Raw genomic sequence first — 20,163 nt, forward strand, 5'->3', positions numbered from 1 at the left:
CATATGTTCAGCTGGGTTGGTGCCTACTGAAAAATCACTGGCCCATTTAACAGAATCAGAGAAAAAGATGCCAAGTGACTGGGAGATGCTTAACAAAACATTGGCTGCTTGACAACACCACATTGTCTGCTTGCTACTTCCTGAGGAAGAAATTGAGAATAAATGAAACTCTCTACAAATTAGTTCTTCAGGGGGACTGGGGTGCCTCTGCCAGGTAAGAAAAAGAAAGCGCACATAAACTGATTCCTGCTCACAATCTATCCCTTGTGATTCCTCTCTGCAGTCTTTCCTTGCATGGAGAGATAACACATCTGGAATTCAAAAAATATTGTGACAAAGAGAGAGAGAGAGAGAGAGAGAGAGAGAGAGATATGATGGGGTGGGGAAGCAAGATTTGGGAGTATTGCCATGTGGCTTCACGAGTGTCAAACCTGGTACATGAGTTTAATGTTGCCCCCCTTCCCCAGCCTATAAAGTAATCTGGTTAGGATGTATTGTCAATGTGTTAATCCTTATTGGTGCAGTAGGAATGTGGCTTTGAGACTCCTGCAGAGCAGGTTGTGAAGCCAGAACCAGGCTGTGAAAGCCTTTTGCTTACATGCACACTGTTGTTTCACCAGAATAAAAGCTTTGGACTAGAAAATGATGAGGAGAAGGCAAATGGCTTTTTATTATGGACTGAAAGCTGGCAACAGATATTTTTCCTTGCTGATAAGTCAGTGGAAAATCACATAGGCCATAGAATGTTCTGAACAATGTCCTTCCAATGGGGGATGGGGAAATCTGGCAATTTTGGATTCTCAACCCCACTACCCTACCAGTTCTCCATCTTTCTGCATCAGTTTGTGAACTTTCCCCTCATGAATATCTATCAACACTTCATTGCATCCCCCCCCCCCTGTAATGTAGACATTTTATAATGCAGTCTTGACCAATATAATGCATTTTTCTTTGTTATTTTATTCATATATACATTTTTGTGCACTCTCTCCTAGTATATGCAGTTTTGTATATGTTATTAAAACACGGCAATATCTAGTTGAGTTAGCAAAAATAAAAATCTAAACTATCCTTCTGAAATCTCAGTAATTTAGGCCACAGCCACCATATATGAAAGAATTACTTCTCTCACACTTGTTTTTATTGTGCTCTCAATCAAACTAATTTGTATTCAACCTAGAACAATGCATACTAGTGCTTCAACTGAGGATAAAAATAAATACATAAATAAAAAATAAACTAACCTCATATTTGCCCAGCACACCCATTGCCTGTGTGAGGAGTGGGAGTGGGGGTAACAGAGAAGCTGCCATTGTATGCTGCTAATTGAGCTAAGAAAGGAGAAGAACAGCTAGGAAGCTGAGTGTCGAGGAAACAACTTTCAGCTCATTGATATGCCTCACCCATGTAAGGATAAAATAACCACAGGCAGGACAGAAGTGGTGGTTCCAAATTCATAGCGAGAGAGAGAGAGACGCTTGAGGAATGTGAAAGTAACAAGAGGGAAGGACCACAGAGGCAGCCGCTGTATGGGCTTTGAAGCACTGAGAACTAGGAAGTTAAGAAGCATGTGCAAGAGGGTGAGGGACCACTGGCAGAAATGACCAGTAAGGCTGGAAGTTAGAGATGCAGGCCTACTGGCTGAGCTCTATTAAGAAAGTGGGAGTTTGGGTGATGGTACAGAAAGAGGAGACTTAGAAGCTTTACAAGGAAAGGAGCAGAAGGGAGAGAACATTATGCAACAAAGCTTTAGTTGGCCTGGACTTCCTCAGGGAGAGGAAACAAAGAAAGGCAGGAGTTTGAAGGCTCTCTAGTGTTCATTACACCCATGGCAGGCCACAGACTAAACAAGGAGAGCCACATGATAGACAAGAGGTCCAATGATGAGAAAGAACTTTCACAAGAACATTTCCCTCAAAAATGATGAGAAAAAATTCCAGCAGGAGAATCTGAAGAGCTCACTAGCTCTGGTGTTGTGAGAGGTTGAGTTTCTGAGGACTTGTAGGGCACACAGCAGAAGAAGCCTCACATCAGTCCATGTTTATGTTTTGCCCTGGAAACATACTTCAGTCCACCAGAATGTGCCACATTGCTGAATAGGTATGACTGTTTTAACAGAGATAGTAACTTGGACTAAACCACCAAGAGAGTAGAATTTTTCTCTTCTATTATTTATGACCAATTTGATGTATGGGATGTTGCAGTTTGAGAAGAGGGTAAAGTTTCAAGGCTCCCATCTGATTTTCCTCTGATTTTCCCTGTTATTCTGTCATCTATTAGATTTCTATGTGCATTTTATGCAATTTCTTTTTCCATTTATCGCACAGTTTGCTATAGAATAAAATATCATCACTATAACTAATAAATCAGAAAAACACTATTTTGGATGTCACAGAAAATGTGTTTCCATGTTAGTCTTAAGAGCCTATGGATCCTTTTGCTTCAGTTTAGATGGGTGAAATAAATCCATAGTACTGAGTAAGATAAAGGCACCTTGAGGCATTACTATTCAACAACTCACCAGCACCAAGTCTTCAAAAACAGCTCTTGCTACAAAAATGAACTACATGAGATAAATTTCAAAGAGCTGTGCAATTTCTCAGGGATTTCTGGGAGTCACATGGCTGAAACGGAACACCATTTTTTAAAAAAACATTTGCAGCATATATATGTAATATGTCAGATGCAAGCAGTGCAGGCTAGGAAACAGGAACTTGGTAACTGGTGTTTTTAGCACTAAGTGATTTCAGTGGAATAATGAAGAAAAATATTGTGACCTTGCTACAATGACAAAACAGTCACTTAAGAGCTTCCATCACATATATACTCAGTCTAAGCAATAATCCCACCCCACAGTGGCTCACACTAGAGAGAGGTAAATGGTAGGCTGGGCACTCAGTCTGGCACAGTATTTCAGCATTTCAGTCACTTAGTCTCATACAAACCAAGGCAAAAGGTTCTTCAGCTCTGTACTCCACAACAGAGAAAAGTGGAAAACTCTACCAAAGCCTTTGGTGAGGGAGAATGAGAGAGCCCTTTGCTTGTATTTCAGCCTGTGGAAGTCAGAATGGAGGCAGTACCACTGACCTTGCTTATTTCAAAAATTTAACTCTTACTAAAAAGAGGGAATTTGAATTATGGCGCTGGAGGAGACTCTTGAGAGTCCCATGGACTGCAAGAAGATCAGACCTATCCATTCTGAAGGAAATCAGCCCTGAGTGCTCACTGGAAGGACAGATCCTGAAGCTGAGACTCCAATACTTTGGCCACCTCATGAGAAGAGAAGACTCCCTGGAAAAGACCCTGATGTTGGGAAAGATTGAGGGCACAAGGAGAAGGGGACGACAGAGGACGAGATGGTTAGATAGTGTTCTTGAAGCTACTAGCATGAGTTTGACCAAACTGCGGGAAGCAGAGGAAGACAGGAGTGCCTGGCGTGCTCTGGTCCATGGGGTCACGAAGAGTCGGACACGACTAAACGACTAAACAGCAACAAAAAGAAGGATGCCAACTAGAGGTGAGACATCCTAATCTGTGGCTATTTCCAAGCATGATTATCCCTTGTTTCTATTGGCCACATGACCAGCCACTTTGCTTTTGCAAAGTCCTAGCATGGACTGAAACCTTGATACTTATGTGACAGAAAAAAAGGGTGTCATCTCAGTGCTGGCTAAGGATGACCTATTAGAGAAGGAGTAAAGATTACACAATCTCAGTCAATGTGCCTTCTTTCAAAAAACAACAGGAATCTACCACCAGAAGGGATTCTCCTTCCACCCCACTCCCATAAGTAAACAGCACTATTAGTGACTGAGCATAGTTCAGTCATTATGTCACATAAGCAGCAGTACTACAGGCTGATACATGAGCAAAGGCCTCTTTAATTCTCTCCCACCAGCGTGCCAAACAGAGGCTTTGGTAGTTCTCTCCATAGCTCTGTATAGGAGCAGGGAGTTGAGAGCCTGGTCGTGTTCTGTCCTACTTTTGGCAAGAAATGATGGTCAAGAAGGATGGGTCATCACAGGGAGTTAACATAAGCACTCTTCAAGGATTTTACCCATGTGTAAAATCAACAAGCAAGTAGGGAGGGGCTAAACTCTTTCATCCCTATTGCCCTCCACAAGATGGAGGAAAACTGGCTCTCCCCCATCAACTGCTCTCTTGACTTGGTCATCTTATCTCCTTTTGGTTTTGCTTCACCTAGTCAGGATTTTCTCTCAGCAATTTCTTACTATCCTTTTTTCAGTGAGGATATTAATAAACATAGCAAAGTCAGCCTGTGTCATATAGTGTTTTGTCACAGGATGATGTAGTAGCTTGCTTTGGTGACCACTCCTCTATTTTCCAGATGAAAGTACCACATCCCTTTAATCTGCTCTCATACTTCAGCTATGGCATTGCCTTAATCCATCACATTGACAGTACAAGTGAACACCATGCACTTCACATACATACAAGATGCCATAAATTGTTTTAAAAGGCATTAGACAAATGGTTCTTACTGCTGCAAAAATAACACCACTGCACTGGTTCACCATTGTCCCCTTTATAGGAAACACAGGTGGGCAGACTGATCTCAGTGGCATCGATCTTCTTCCTTCCAGTCAGGTTTTAGTATCCCTACAGAGCATAAAGACAATGGGCCATGTATATCCCTGATGAATGATTCCAGTACAATGGTTCAGCTATAATCCTACAACCCTCTTTTAGAAGCAAGACTAGTTGAACAGCCTGTCTTACTTTGAGTAAATGTAAAAAGGATTTGGTTGCTGGAAAACAATTTTTATTTTCATATCTGTTGACAAAATTTTACATTTATGTAAGTGTACAGGAAAAAGGCAAGGAGAGCAATTCCAAAATATTTCCTCTCCCACCCCACCCCATGGAAGGAACCTATGCATGCAAAATGAATAAACTGAGCATTAACTCATCCCTTTCTCAGCAGAGTGCACTACTGGACTCCCCCAACATCACATTCTGTTTTATGTCTTATGTATTATAAATAGCAGATGACAGCAGATAAATCTTGCTAGCTGAGGACCACCACTGTTACAATCACAAAGCTGGACTGTGCCAAAAGGCATTAAGCACAGCCCCTCACTGCAAGACAACACGCCGGCACTCTGTTGCTCAATCCAGAGGATTGTTTCAATTTGTATGCCACATCAAATGTTTCCCACAAAATATGTGTAAGTTTTGTGCTCTTGGTGATGCTATGTGTACCAGATGCAATCCACAGCTAATATGTGCTCAGTGAAGAGTGCTGGCCCATTTGCACATTGGGTTTCCAACACTGGGATATGAACCCTGATGGATCAGCAAAACTTGCCTAAACCACTTTTAAAGCTATATAAGGCAGCAGTTATCACCACATCTATGGCAGCAAATTTCATAAGTTAATGATGCTCTGTGTGAAGAGCTTTCTTTTATCTGCCCTGAATTTATTGCCAATCAATTTTATTGAGAGACCTTGAGTTCTTCTGTTATGAGAAAGGAAGAATATTGTCGCCTTCGCTCCCAATCACTCAGCGGGGTGATATCATTTCAGGTGAGGTCCTATCCTTCTCCTGTTCAAAAGTATGAATATACTTCCCTATACCAACAAGAAATGCCTTACACAACACAATCAATAGCTGCTTTTGCCCTCAAGGCAGAAACATCATATTGGTGGCTGCTTATTATTGATTAAGTGACCAAGACACCCCATTTCCCTTCAGTCAGGTTGCCTGGCTAACAGTGAAAATGACCATTATTGGTCCCCAGGCCCAGGACCTTATATTGTGAACTCTTGAATTTAAGATCTGTTACTTTAGTTCGTAAGGTCAAGCTGTTAATCCTGCATGGCTTCCTAGTTGGCTTCCTCATTATTAATGCTCTTAGCAGTGTCATTCTCAGATTTATTCTCTTTATCACATTCTTCCACCCCTCTCTAAGGTCACCAAAGAAAATACTGAACAAAACCAAGCCTACAAAGAATCCCTAAGAAGAGATTGAAAGGTTGCCTTTTATCACAACCTTTCACCTTCCATTAGTTCATTACTGATTTTATGGTGTATGCAGTGGTAGCAAATATGAGCAACGCAATTCATTCTAGTGTTTAAGCATGTGATCTTATGCTCAATTACTTAGAAGGAAACAACATTGAACTCAAAGGGACTTACGTCTCAGGAGACATGTATAGGATTGCACTATAAATGCCAGATTTGGGAGAAGGCTTTTGTCTTGATATTTATTTGCATTTATAATTATGATTGAATTGCACATCTAGGAAAGTCAAATACCCAACAAAGGATATATCTGACAAAAAGAAAACAATTAAATGCTCTTTGTCCATAACAGTTATTTTTAAAGTGATTATAGTGCACAATGATGTTCTGCTACAAGAAAAAACAACAGCATTATTAGGTGAAAAGCCAACCAAAAGCATCATAAATGGCATACTCCAAATAAAGCTGAACCCTGTGTGTGTTTCTATTTCTATATTGACAAAATGCTCTGAGGGGAGGGTGTTCTTATGTCTCTCCCCCGCCTCTGGCCCAGCTTTCTCGGGAATGATGACCCAGTGGGGATTTTATTGATCTTCTAACTATGTCACAGTCCATTTAAAACAAAATGGTATATGTTTTTGACAGAGGAATATGACATATTACTGTAGAAGGAGAATGGATAGACTTGAATGATGGTAAGAAAACAACAACAAAAAGCCTCTCGGGACACACGAAGAAAACAAATCTAAGATATGATGCTGTAAATGGAAGTGAATTAGGCTTTTTATGGCAAGATTTAGCTGTAGAAGAAAACAGAGATTGTAAGCACAGGGAGAAGTAAGTCCCATTCATGCAAGTAATTTCCCCCTGTTCTTGGGTTTTTTTTTGTTTGTTTGTTTGTTTTTGTAGATTCTCACCAGGATACTGTTCCCAAGGGAGGAGAAAGATAAATCACGTAAGCATCATTTGGTGATGCATTAAGGAAGAAGTAAAAAGGTAAAGGTAAAGGACCCCTGACAGTTAAGTCCAGTCGCAGACGACACTGGGGTTGTGGCGCTCATCTCACTTTACTGGCCGAGGGAGCCAACGTTTGTCCGCAGACAGTTTTTCCAGGTCATGTGGCCAGCATGACTAAGCTGCTTCTGGCAAAACCAGAGCAGCGCACGGAAACGCCGTTTGCCTTCCTGCTGGGGCGGTACCTATTTATCTACTTGCACTGTGACGTGCTTTCAAACTGCTACACCCTCTCCCCATCCACAACCACACTAGACCTGCTTTGCATCATTTTTTACTGTTTTAACCTGGCTGGAGTATCTCCTTCTTGGATGTAAAATAGGGGTGTGAGAGCTTGTGTAGAAACTTACCTACTGTACATTGGTAAAATCCAAATTAATTGCTCCACTCACCCCACTCACCAATGAAATGTGCCCCCCATCCCTGTCTCCAGAAAGTTGCCCAGAAGTGAATGTGGCCACCACACTGAAAACAAGTTCTCTACTCCTGAAGTACAAGAAGTGTTTTGTTTCCTGTCCTCTTGGAAGGCTATGCACTAAGGGAATCTAGTTTTTTAGTACATGCACATACAACAGGTCACCATAGCACACTCCTCCCCCCCTCCACCAAAAGCGAAAATGAAATGCTTACTGTGTACTAACCAAATGGAGATCCACACAGGTAGAATTGTGTTTGCATGCGTTAACGAGGCAGTCATCAATATCTTGGTCACATTTTTGTCCTGCATACCCAGGGTTGCACAAGCAGTAGAAGCCGTCAACAACTGCAGTGTGTGAAGTGGGGGGGGGGGGGAGAAGCAGGTCAATCACATTTTGTACAAAGTTAGATTGTTGTAACTGGAACTGCAAAACACTTAAATAAAGATAGCACATAAATCCTTCAGATACATTGAAACAGAAGTCACCAGACCCTTATATATAGTGGGAGGGTGGGGTGGGGTTTTTCTCAGAAGGGTAGTAGGAGATGGGTGATTGGCTCAATGGGGATGATAAACCTGTTGACGAATGTTAACGACTGTCATCAGCATACTATCCCTTGCTTTTCCCTGTAGGACTAATTGTAGTAGTTAGCAGTCATCAACAGGTTTACCATACTGCAAAACACTTAAATAAAGATAGCACATAAATCCTAGAAATGTAGTCCTATTTTCTCCAGAAATATAAAGGACAATGGAAATGGAAAGAGAGAACAAGCAAGGGGCCGGAGGAGTAATTGTCACTGAAATGAAAAGAAGGTATGTCATACACAGGCAGGAAATGTAACCATAGGGAAACTGGATTTCTGATATAGGAGAGAATGACATCAGCAGCCATTCATGACAATTAAGTAACCCACCTAATTTGAGAAGAGGGTACACTCTTGTGCTACACCTCATCTCCAGCATTAGGGCCATCAGGTGTAAAAGCAATTTAGCTCCACACCAGTTATGTTCCCAAATGCTCTCCGCTTTACCCCCCCCCCCCTTATGAATTAACTGCTCTTATCCATTCGTACGAAGGAAACTGGGTGTGATTCCCATCCCAAACTATCTTGACTGGATAAATAAAAAGAATAAAAAAATTGTCCAGTAGCACCTTAGAGACCAACTACGTTTGTTCTGGGTATAAGTTTTCATGTGCATGCACACTTCTTCAGATACATTGAAACAGAATTCACCAGACCCTTATATATAGTGGGAGGGTGGGGTGGGGTTTTTCTCAGAAGGGTAGTAGGAGATGGGTGATTGGCTCAATGGGGATGATAAACCTGTTGACGAATGTTAACGACTGTCATCAGCATACTATCCCTTGCTTTTCCCTGTAGGACTAATTGTAGTCGTTAGCAGTCATCAACAGGTTTACCATACTCGTTGAGTCAATCACCTATCTCCTACTACCCTTCTGATAAAAACCCCACCCTTTTTATTTTATTATTTTATTTTGACTGTGTCAGCTACCTACCTGAATCTAGTATCTTGACGGGGACATCACAGAGTAGAGTTCATCTATTGTGATGTTCTGAAACCAACACAGTAGCCAATTCCTACATGGCCCCACCTGACTTAACAACAGGGCAGATTTCAACACAGTGCTAATATAAAGCTAACACAAACTGCTTTACAGCACATGATGTTCAGTTGCTGGATGTTTTCCTAGATGGCAGGTGTCCGTCTTTCCCTTCCAGGTAGTCCCCCCACACAAACCAAAATCCCTCCCCCGAGGTGCATTTCTTCTATTGCGGAAAAGAAAAAACTTGTGCCCTTGATATTTTGCATCTGTTATTTTTAAAAGAAATAGACAGGGAAAGAAACATTTATTATCTGGAGCTGCCATTTTCACACTGTGCCACTTTATTTAAAAGAAACTGCTCAAGAGCTGAGGTTTGACAGCCTTGATCAGCTACTCTCATGAGTTTCCATGTTTCATTCTTGCCCCCTCCCAAGCTAACAATCAGTCCTTCCTCTTTTTCATCATTAGTGATGTAAAGAGAGAAGTATCTTTGGAGAGTTACATCTATACAAGGGACCCGGTGACAGCAATGATTGCAGTTCTTACAGGCATAGATTTATTATAGCCTCACACAGGTCCCTGGGTTCTTCATTATCTCTAAGATTTACCATGTAATCTAGGCTGTCACTCAGTCTCAGCACATGTAACTGCTATTACTCTCATTAAATGCTCGGAGCCCTTTGTTCCAATACTATTTTTTCCCCCAAGATGCTTGGATTTTTCTTAATTCACAGTTTTAAGATGGAGCTAAAGCAAAGCACTTCACCTCGTTTTTAACTTGTCTATGAAATCTCAATTGTTATTTACTTCCACGGATACTCAGATCTGAACCTGAAGGGTAAGCTTTCAAGCAATTTTTTTTTAAAAAAAATATTTGCTGAATATCCACATCTATGGAAATTTAAACTTCATTCATTTTTTGCACAGATAGTAACCATTGTTATTCTTATCCTCCATGAATTTGTTTAATTTGTAAACCACTTAGAGGTTTTCTTACAATCAAGAAGTATATACATTTTGTTAGATGAATAAATAATCTGCTTTTGAGGAAGGGCTCAATGGTTGAGCAGCTGTTTTGCATGCAAAGACCCCGGGTCCCATCCCCAGCATGCCCAGGTAGGGCTGGAAGAGAACCTTGGAGAGCTACTGCCAGTCAGTCTAGACCCAGGGTAGTCAACCTTTTTATAGCTACCGCCCAATAATGCATCTTTCTTGATGGTAAAATTTCCTTACTGCCCACCAGTGCTCAATGGAAGGAGGATTCAGCTTGTGCCGTAGAACCCCCTAACACCCACCTAGAATCCTGAAACACCCACTAGTGGGCCGTAGGGACTAGATTGACAACCCCTGGTGTAGACAATAGGGAGCTAAATGGACCACAAGTCTGATGCAGTATACGGCAGTTTCCTATGTTGCTGGTTAAATAAAATGGTTCAATATATATAACTTGAAAATGGACCATGTCAGACAAATATCCACCTGGACAGACAGAAAGGGGAAGTCAAAGCGATGAAGTAACTGGAGCAACTCTCTCATGAGGGAAGGTTGCAAGATTAGAGGCATTATATGTTAGAAAAAAGTAAGAAGGTGTTACTGAGCCCAACACTGGGGGCAAATCAGTATGCTTGGTGAATGTGAGCATCCCAGAGAGAAGTGGAATAGAAGGAAATCTTTAGGCAAGAAGCTCTAACCACTGGGCTATGGCCTTCCTTCTTTGATACTGAATACTCTTGAATACTAACTTGAATACTCTTCACATCTATTGCGAAATTACAAAAGAAAATCTCTAAACCTATAACCATAAGACCATTAGCAGTTGTGGCTCTGCTACAATGTTGGTATGACATCATACTACTAGCAAAGCCTCTTCACCCCAAAATTAAGACACATTCAGTCATTAAGTGAGGCTGTACCCAAACCAATTCAACAGATGGTGGGACTTCACCACCATCAAAGGCAAAGCCTTTATTAGGCAAGGAGGACAACAATTCTTTCATCCAAACAAGAGATGCAGTTGGGGAATTTAGATTGGTGCCTGTGAATTGCTTTCTGGGCCTAGTTCACTGACAACCCCAGTCTGTACCATGTCAGAAATGGGCAGATGACTCAGCCATGAGCTTAACCATTACAAATGTTTCTGTGCTTCTCTTTACTCTTTTCCCACAGAATTCACAACAGAATTGACACTCCATCTAAAGTATTTAAAACCCATAGGGGAAGAGAAACAATGGCCAAGTTACTGACCAAGGGCAGATTTATGGGGCACTGTACTAAAATGCCCAGGGAATGTAAAAGTATGGATACCTTTGAATCTATGGTTAGAGTTTACAGAACAGTGACTGATGCTTCTGACAACATTATTGCTTATAATATAATTTATTATATACGGCCTAGGACCCTCGTACCTATGGGACCGCCTCTCCTGGTATGCCCCACAGAGGAACTTACGGTCTTCAAATCAAAACATCTTGAAGGTCCCAGGCCACAGAGAGGTTAGGCTGGCCTCAACTAGAGCCAGGGCTTTTTCGGCTGCGGCTCCAACCTGGTGGAACGCTCTGTCACAAGAGACAAGGGCCCTGCAGGACTTGACATCTTTCCGCACGGCCTGCAAGACAGAGCTGTTCCACCAGGCCTTTGGTCAGGGCGCAGCCTGACTCCCTCCTTTGGCAATCTTTACAAAACTTTAGTTTATGGTTGCCATCAATTTTGATTTTAATTAATTTTTATAATGTTTTTATAATGTTGCACTGTTTTAGTGTTGTTAGCCACCCTGAGCCCGGCTTTGGCTGGGGAGGGAGGGATATGAATAAAATTTATTATTATTATTATTATTATTATTATTATTATTATTATTATTATTATTATTTGGGATTAAGGTATTGGAAGATTCTGAGGATATACAGACATGCTGTTCCACTGTCTACCTCTGGCTCAACATTTTAGTCCACTGTCTACCTCTGACTGAACAACTACAGTATAATAAACTGCCTTAATTACCGTATTTTTTGCCCCATAGGGCGCACTGGCCCATAGGGCGCACCTAGTTTTTGGGGGCTGGGGCGGGGAAAACCTGAGCTTTCCCCGACCCCAGCCCCCAGAACAGGCTGCTATCCGCAAGCATGGAAGAGCTGCGCGACTTCGTGCAGCTCTCCCACAGCTAGTGGAGAGCTGCGTGAAGCCCAAAGCCTGGGGCGTGCTGAGCTCAGCGTGCCCCAGGCTTCGGGGTGCAGGCAGCTCTCTGCAGGCCGTGGGAGAGCTGTGCGAAGTCACGCAGCTCTCCCACAGCTTACGGATAGCTTCCTGAAGCCTGGAGAGCGAGAGGGGTCGGTGCGCACCGACCCCCCTCGCTCTCCAGGCTTCAGCGAAAGCCTGCATTCGCCCCATAGGACGCACACACATTTCCCCTTCATTTTTGGAGGGGGAAAAGTGCGTCCTATAGGGCGAAAAATGTGGTATGTTGATTTTGATGGCACTAAATTATCCTAAAATTCTACTACTTAGATCTAATGGGAACTTGTGTCTTACCGTTGCAAGTGTTTCAGGGCATTATAAAACTCTATTCAACAGAACACTTTTTTCCATTTCCAATCAGTCCATGAAGTGAAATATACAAAGCATACTGCCCTTCATATTTGGCTTTCCCTTGCTTGTTCCCATAATAAAGATTTAATGGTAATATTTATAATCGTTCCATTTCTTTAAAAAACATGAGAGCTGAAATTCACACGGGGATTTAAACTCTGGTAAACATGGCACAGGGCCTTTTCTCTCTCCATCCCACCCCATTGGACAAGCACCCTGCTTTTCATCAGCCCTGATCTCATTTTAATGCAATATTCAAACCTATTTGTGCCACTGCAAAGAGTGCCTTCTTGCTCAGAGGAGCTGTTTCTGAGCACCTGAAAATTACCCAACATCAAATATATTGCACAAAAGGCATTTGGGCTAATTGAAGCATCGGATGAGACAACTTTTTTTTAAAAAAATAATCTCATTAGAATTTCTCATTAGCTTCAGTGGTGACCTCTGGAAAGATAAACCTCTGTGCCAGGAAATGAGACATCTTGGCAAAGTCCCCTTCTTTTAGGAATAGGATGCAAAGTTGTTTCCAGGGCACACGTACTGGAGAGCGTTATCTGCTGATATCCCTGAAATGTCTCAAACGCAGCTGCAAGGGTTGCATGAAAAGGAGAAACAAATGCCAAACTCACCATCGTAGCAATATCCATGGAAGCAAGGGTTGGAGCTGCACTCGTTGACGTTGATCTCGCAGCGTGGGCCTTCAAAGCCCTTCAGACACTGGCACTGGAATCCAAGGGGAAAGGCAGTCAAGTCCGTCTCTTTCAGACACACAGCTCCGTTCTCACAGGGATTCCCTCCCTCACAGGGCCTGAATTCACAATTAAAACCTGGAAGGAAAAGAAAACAAAAGTTGGCACCATTTAACTAATAAACTGGTTGTTACCTATCCTGTGCCATATTGTATCCTAAGTTAACTAATTAAAGACACTTGGCACAAAATCTTTTCTAATCCTTTTATCTCCCCCTCCTCATGCAAAAAATAAAATAAAATACAAATCCGGAAATTTCTTTGCTCTTCAGTTTTAGAAACAAGAAAGTAATTCTTTTCTCTGTAGCCTACGCATATAAAACTAAGATGTACGGGTTGTTGTTTTTTAAATCTGATAAACAAACATTTAAACAGTGTCACAAACCAAGGCGCGCATTCCCATAGAAAGTAATGCAAAACAGATTAATTTGTTCCAGACTTTTAAAAACAACCCCTAAAACAGCAATTTAACATGAATTTTACTATCTAACAAGACCATTGATCCATAAAATGACAGCAATAATCAATGTACTGCACTATAAAATAAATAAGACAGTGTTTGTAGTCACAAAAACAAATTAACCAAAAAAGCCTCAAAAAGAAAAACGCAAAAACAAAAGCACCAAATACAGTGGTACCTTGGTTCTTGAACTTAATCCGTTCTGAAATGTTTGAAAACCAAGGCGCGACTTCTGATTGGTGTAGGCGCCCCAGAAACAATAGCCGACAGCCGTGTCAGATGTTCGGCTTCCAAAAAACGTTCGAAAACCAGAACACTTACTTCTGGGTTTTCAGCATTTGAGAACCAAAGCGTTTGAGTAGCAGGGTGTTTGAGAACCAAGGTACCACTATATGTCACATAGCTTGAGCAGTGTCTGTAACTCAGGAATGATGTACGTCCTTCTCAATTGGTTGTGTGTGTGGCTTTTGGTCCCAATAATCTGATTGGCTCAGAAAGATACTTTGCCAAATTCCAACGTTTTCCTATGTAGAGTTTATGTACTTGAAATTAATTTCCTGCTGAAACATGTATTTGCCTGTAAGTCTTAAAATATTATGGCTATCAACAATATTTTCTCCTTCTTCCCATTTGAGTTGTTATTAACTAGACATAGCTTAGAAAACCCTCTTAGTTGTGCTAAACTTGCAATCACATGAATGTTTTCCTGAGAACAAACGGCACCGAACACACTGGGACTTAATTCTAAGTAAACAATGCAAGTTACAGTACTTAGGTTTGTGCTGTAAGACTGCAATCCTATGCATGCTTCCTGAAAGCAAATTCACTGAGCAAAAATTGTGTCCTCCCTAAAAGAGGGCATGTGTTGCGGTGAGACCTGGAGACTGATCTCCTGGTTGTGGGTGGGTCTATTGGATAACCACAACACCAGATTGGTAGGTCCCTCATTGCTGGGTTTAATCTGGCCATTGGGGTGCAGTCTAAACGGATCGAGGGACCTATTTATACCTATGCATGTCTCCCAGAGCTTCCTCTTTTGGCGCGTGCATCAGAAAACCCACCCACCTCTCCCTAATTTTAGGGCATTTTGTAATTGACCTTGCAATACCGTCGTGTATCGTCTGTCGTTGGGACAGGGGCACGGCAGGAATTTTCCCCACTTGGATGATTGGCTGTTGCCATTTGGGTTTCGCCTGCCATGTAGCAAATCATCACAACTTGTAAGGTTGTGGATAGGCACTGGTTCACATAATAGGAATGGGAGAACAGTCTCACCATCCCTATGTGAAGGGTATTCCGTTAAAGGAATCCAGGGACTCAACTTGGTTTGGTCAACCTCCGAGAGGGGATTGTGCCCATGCCTGAGTCCAGGGGAGCACCTGGGGAGTGAACAGAGTCTGTTCCCAGGCTTTTCACCTGCCTCAGGTGTTCACCCTTGGCTGACCTATGATGGAGCTCTGGGTTAGCACTACCTGAAGGAGCTCTGGGTCAGCGCTACCTGCAAGGGTGTAGGGAGCTAGTCGAACCAGAGCCTATGCAACCCCTCACTTTTCTGTAATCAATAAAGCTGTGGCCTAAATTCTACCAAAAACCAAAACTAAAATTTGAGTCAAATGTGTTTTTATTTAGGGGGGAGGTCTCTGGGTCTGAACATGCAATGGAATAATCATGAACAAGATGTCTTTCATTCAGTGCTAATTCACCTATAATGCCTATTTTCGTATCTGTAGAGATTTATTGTAATTCATTTTACCCTCTCCTAGAGCTATGTTCACCCTTCCTTTTAGCTGGACCATTTTCCTTTAACAAGTGCATCTCAAGGTGGTTATAATACAATATACAATTAAAACAATCAAATACTACCAAGCAGTCAAAAAATTATTGATCTTTTATAGCGTTAGACGCCAATAGCCACAGTGAATAGAAATGTTTTCATCATTTTTCTGAAATTGTACTGATCTTGGTACATGCCTTATTTCTGGGGGAAGGCTACTCTAGAGAGTCGGTGCTACCACAAAAAAGGCCCCTTTCCTGGACATCACCAGATGGACACAACCAGGTGGGCCTACATTAATGACCTTATTGACTGCATAGATCTGTTTAGAAGGTTTTCCTTCAGATAATCTGGCCCCAAGTTGTTTAGAGTAGCATTGCCTTTAAACAATGGTATTTTATGTCCTCAGACACTGTCACCAGTCAGTAACCTAGCCACCACATTGTGTATGAGCTATAGTTTCCTGAGGACACAATATGCAGATTTTAGTGACTATGTAAGTCAGATAATATTGAATATATTTTAATATACAAACCTACATAGTTCTGCCTACCTGCGCAGTCCCCCTGAGTATGCAGACACCATTGAATTATTTTTTATATCCCCTCTGTGTTCCAAACTTAAACAATTGAGGCCACTCAAGTTCAGTGTTAGATGGAAACATCGTGCCTCACAAGACAAAGGAATTTAGAGATACATGGTTGTACCCACTAGGATATGAACTACAATAAAGATTGATATTTCAAGGGAAATGAAAGTAAAAGCTCTAATGAGATATGTCTAAAAACTTCAGTTTCCCCGCAGCTTTTTTTATTGTACTTCTATCTTTAAAAAAAGAATCCTCAGCATCTCTGTGATTTATGAGTTACATGAAATAAGTAAATTAGATTTTCACTTTAGTCAGAAAGCATAATGCAATAGAAAAAAAAATGAAGAATCAAAGCACTCCTGGTGGATAAAAACCTAATTAAAAAGAAGCTGACACACTCCCTGGTGAACTCTGTTTGTTATTATTTAGCAAAATAATTTTAATAGGGAAAAAAGTTAATGCTGCCAAATCTCTAGGTACTATTTATTACCGGAATACTATTATCTTCATGTTCAATATTATCTCATATGATGCTTCTGTGAGACATTTCCCCCTTGTTTTATTACCTTTTATCACTTTTAAGGCTCCATCTGTACTATAAACTAAATGTGTTTTAGCATTATTGCCATGGGTTTCCCTCACGGAAGTCTGGGACGTGTAGTTTTATGATGGCACTTCTTAGATTCCTTGTTAGCAGCCCCATGTCTCCCGACAGAAATACAATGTTTAGGATTTTTAGGGTGGGGTTCATGAGACATACACCTTTTAAAGTTCCTAGCAGATCTATGCTACAGGGAGAAGGTAGGGAACCTGTTGAATTCAGCCCCTACGAGTATGGCTAATGGACAGGGATGATGGGAGTTGTAGTCCAGTGTCCCCTTCCCTAGGGAATCACTTCCCAAAATACTACAAATACCACTGTTGAACCCTATATTTTGAAGAAAAGATACCATTCTTATACAGCATTGGTGTCGTCGTCGTCCCCATGCAGTGTCCTGCTAATAGATTAGAGGTCGAGAGTTTACATTTGTTATGAGCTGAAGGCTGAAGAGCTTTCTCTGCAAAGGCATCCCACGTGTGGAGCACACAGTTCCCTCCTTCCAGGACTCCAGGCCTTTAGACAAGCCTTCTCAATATTTTGGGTGTTATATGGTATCTGGATGTGCCAATATGTTTCTAACTGTATTTTATTGTTTCATTGTACTTTATGCACTGGTGACTGTGCAAGATATAAATCCCATAAATATATATAGTTACCTGATTGAAAGACCTGCTTCTTGCATCTCAATTACGGCAGCGGGGCAACAAACCAGTTATGTTGTCCATCCAAGGAAATAAAAAGATAAAGGGACCCCTGACCATTAGGTCCAGTCGTGGCCGACTCTGGGGTTGCAGCGCTCATCTCGCTTTATTGGCCGAGGGAGCCGGCGTACAGCTTCCGGGTCATGTGGCCAGCATGACTAAGTCGCATGCACACAGAAACGCCGTTTACCTTCCCGCCGGAGTGGTACCTATTTATCTACTTGCACTTTGACGTGCTTTCGAACTGCTAGGTTGGCAGGAGCTGGGACCGAGCAACAGGAGCTCACCCAGTCACGGGGATTTGAACTGCCGACCTTCTGATTGGCAAGCCCTAGGCTCTGTGGTTTAACCCACAGCGTCATCTGCGTCCCTGCATCCAAGGAAATAGATGGATCCAATTAGCTTCCAGAACTAAGAGATTAACCCTACAACCCTATACATGCCAACAACATAAGTAAGTTCCATTGAGGACAATGAGAACTACTTCCAGGTAAGTGTGTATAGCAGAGGTAGGGAACCTATGTGGCCCTCCAGCTGTTCCTCAACTATAGTGCTTATCACTTGTGGTCATGCTGGCTGCAGCTGATGGGAGTTTGAGTCCAAAAACATCTGGAGGGTCAAAGATGTTCTCCGCTGCTGGTGTATAGGACTACAGTGTCCAGAAGGACTTTAAAAAATCAACATGGGGTATAGGAGGCAGTGCTGGCCTGGTGGTAGAAGCCGAATAATCCTACTTTACTTGTATAGAAGAAAACAAGACTTTCATGCTCATATAACATACGCCAAAGAAATTATAGCCTTCAAGGAATAGAATGGATACCAATATGTGCAGCTATGACCAACCTCTAAAATCCTCTTGCAGCTTTCTACATTATAGGCCTGCAGTTAATATGCCTATCTAAATGTTTTTGCCCCTTTCCCCCACTTAATCAAAGCTTGTTCAGCACTGCAATTTCCCCACACCCACAGTTCCTTGCCTTATGATTTTGACAGGCTGCTTGGCCTCCTTTAATCTTCAGTCTTATCAGACTGTCAAACTCTTAAGCTTTTTAAAATCAACAGCTGAAGACCACATACTATTCTGAAGGCTCACATATAGTAATTTATATTTCCCCCCTGACCTTCATGCTTATTTCATTCTCCTCAGGGGAGGGAAATATGAAGTAGCATAGAGCTATGTTAATAATGGTAGCTTAAGAACTTTCTTCTTCTTCTTCAAAAAAAAAGTAGAATAACAGATTCTGCCTCTATTTTGTATAATAATATTATACCTCGCACAGTTCCTAATTACACCTACTTTGTTTTATTTGTAATGTATATGAGTAAGAGATTATCCAGGGGTCAAATGACTGTTCTGTGATAGTATTGGGGAACGAGAAAACCCCCGATGCTATTAGGTGATTGAATTAGTGAAGTATCAAAAACAGCAGGAATCAAATTGCTATCAACCGCTGCTGTACAGTCTTAACTGGAAGCAGATGCTTGTTTTAAGGAAACCAGATGACATTTGCCACAAACAGCAATAATAAATGCTTAGTTTTCACTGAGATGGTAAACCTTTGCCTGGGCTATACAGTGGTACCTCTGGTTAAGAACTTAATTTGTTTTGTAGGTCCGTTCTTAACCTGAAACCATTCTTAACCTGAGGACCAATTTAACTAATGGGGCCTCCCACTGCTGCCACGCAATTTCTGTCCCCATCCTGAGGTAAAGTTCTTAATCCGAGGTACTACTTCCAGGGTAGTGGAGTCTGTAACCCGAAGTGTTTGTAACCTGAGGTGTTTGTATCCTGAGGTGTTTCCAACCTGAGGTACCACTGTACAACTTTAGATTTTAGGTGGGGGTCACATGAAGGGACGCTTCCTTATACAGCCCCATCATCGCTATGTGCCTTTAAAAATGAGTTTATTAGGGAGAAGCATTCTAGACTGTTTCTCCTGATACACTAGTTTTTGTGCACAGGGATATTTCTTGTACGCAGGAACATTCAGCATGGCTTGAGATCCTGCACACATACCTCCAATATACAAAAAGGGAATGCAAGTGCTGGTTCTCAGTGTCTTCAGGATCAGATCAGTGAGGCGAGCTGCCTCAAAGTCCCTTTAGGACCTGCTCCTTTGGGAGGAAGAGGAGTGGACACTTGAAGTCAATTCTGGGGGCCCTTTTAATTTTCTCCTCTTCTTAAAGATGTTGCCATTCAGCTCTGCCCAGCAGCTGTTCCTGTACTGGCCTGAGAGAGTAAAAGTGGAAAGGAAGCTGCACAGCCAGCGATAACCTGTCCACCTTTTCTTCTAGCTTGTGCTCTGCTGGAGAACTGCTTGGGGTTGTGTCAGGTTTCTAGTCCCAGAAAAACTTCCTTCTTCTTTTTTGGCGCTTCAAACACAGTAGTCGGTGCAAAGCTTCCTGCGTGTGGTTTTGGCTCTCTGAAATGGAGCCAAGGGGGCTGGGAATCGTAATCCTTGGCAGGGGGTCTTGTGGGGTTGGGAAGGCCCTTTGTCAGCTCTTTCCAGAGAGATCTGAGCACCAAAGCAATCAAGAGCGAAGGGTAAACAGCTGATCTCTTTCCTGCTGTGCAGTGACCCTGTATGAGTCAGCTTGACAGAACTTCTTTTAAAAAATATGACGCTCCCTGAACTACGTCTCTGTGGGGAATTTCCGCAGTGCACCCAAAATGACAGACACTGTCACTTCCCTCTTTACTCTGCTTGCATCAAGTGCT

At 42.0% G+C, this 20,163-nt stretch overlaps 1 protein-coding gene across 2 annotated transcripts in view; it reads right to left on the reverse strand.

Annotated features, from left to right (window-relative positions):
- Window positions 1-20,163, reverse strand: part of EYS (eyes shut homolog) — a 499,923-nt gene that overhangs the window by 437,183 nt on the left and 42,577 nt on the right. For both annotated transcript variants that reach the window (XM_081856657.1, XM_081856658.1), the window contains 2 exons: window positions 13,201-13,398; window positions 7,643-7,764 (listed from right to left, as the gene is read on the reverse strand). In XM_081856657.1, coding sequence (XP_081712783.1) covers window positions 7,643-7,764; window positions 13,201-13,398 — 320 coding nt within the window. The remainder of the gene's footprint in view (window positions 1-7,642; window positions 7,765-13,200; window positions 13,399-20,163) is intronic.

This window comes from Podarcis erhardii, assembly GCF_964252035.2.
Source record: "Podarcis erhardii genome assembly, chromosome: 3".
In the NCBI taxonomy this organism is placed as follows: Eukaryota; Metazoa; Chordata; class Lepidosauria; order Squamata; family Lacertidae; genus Podarcis; species Podarcis erhardii.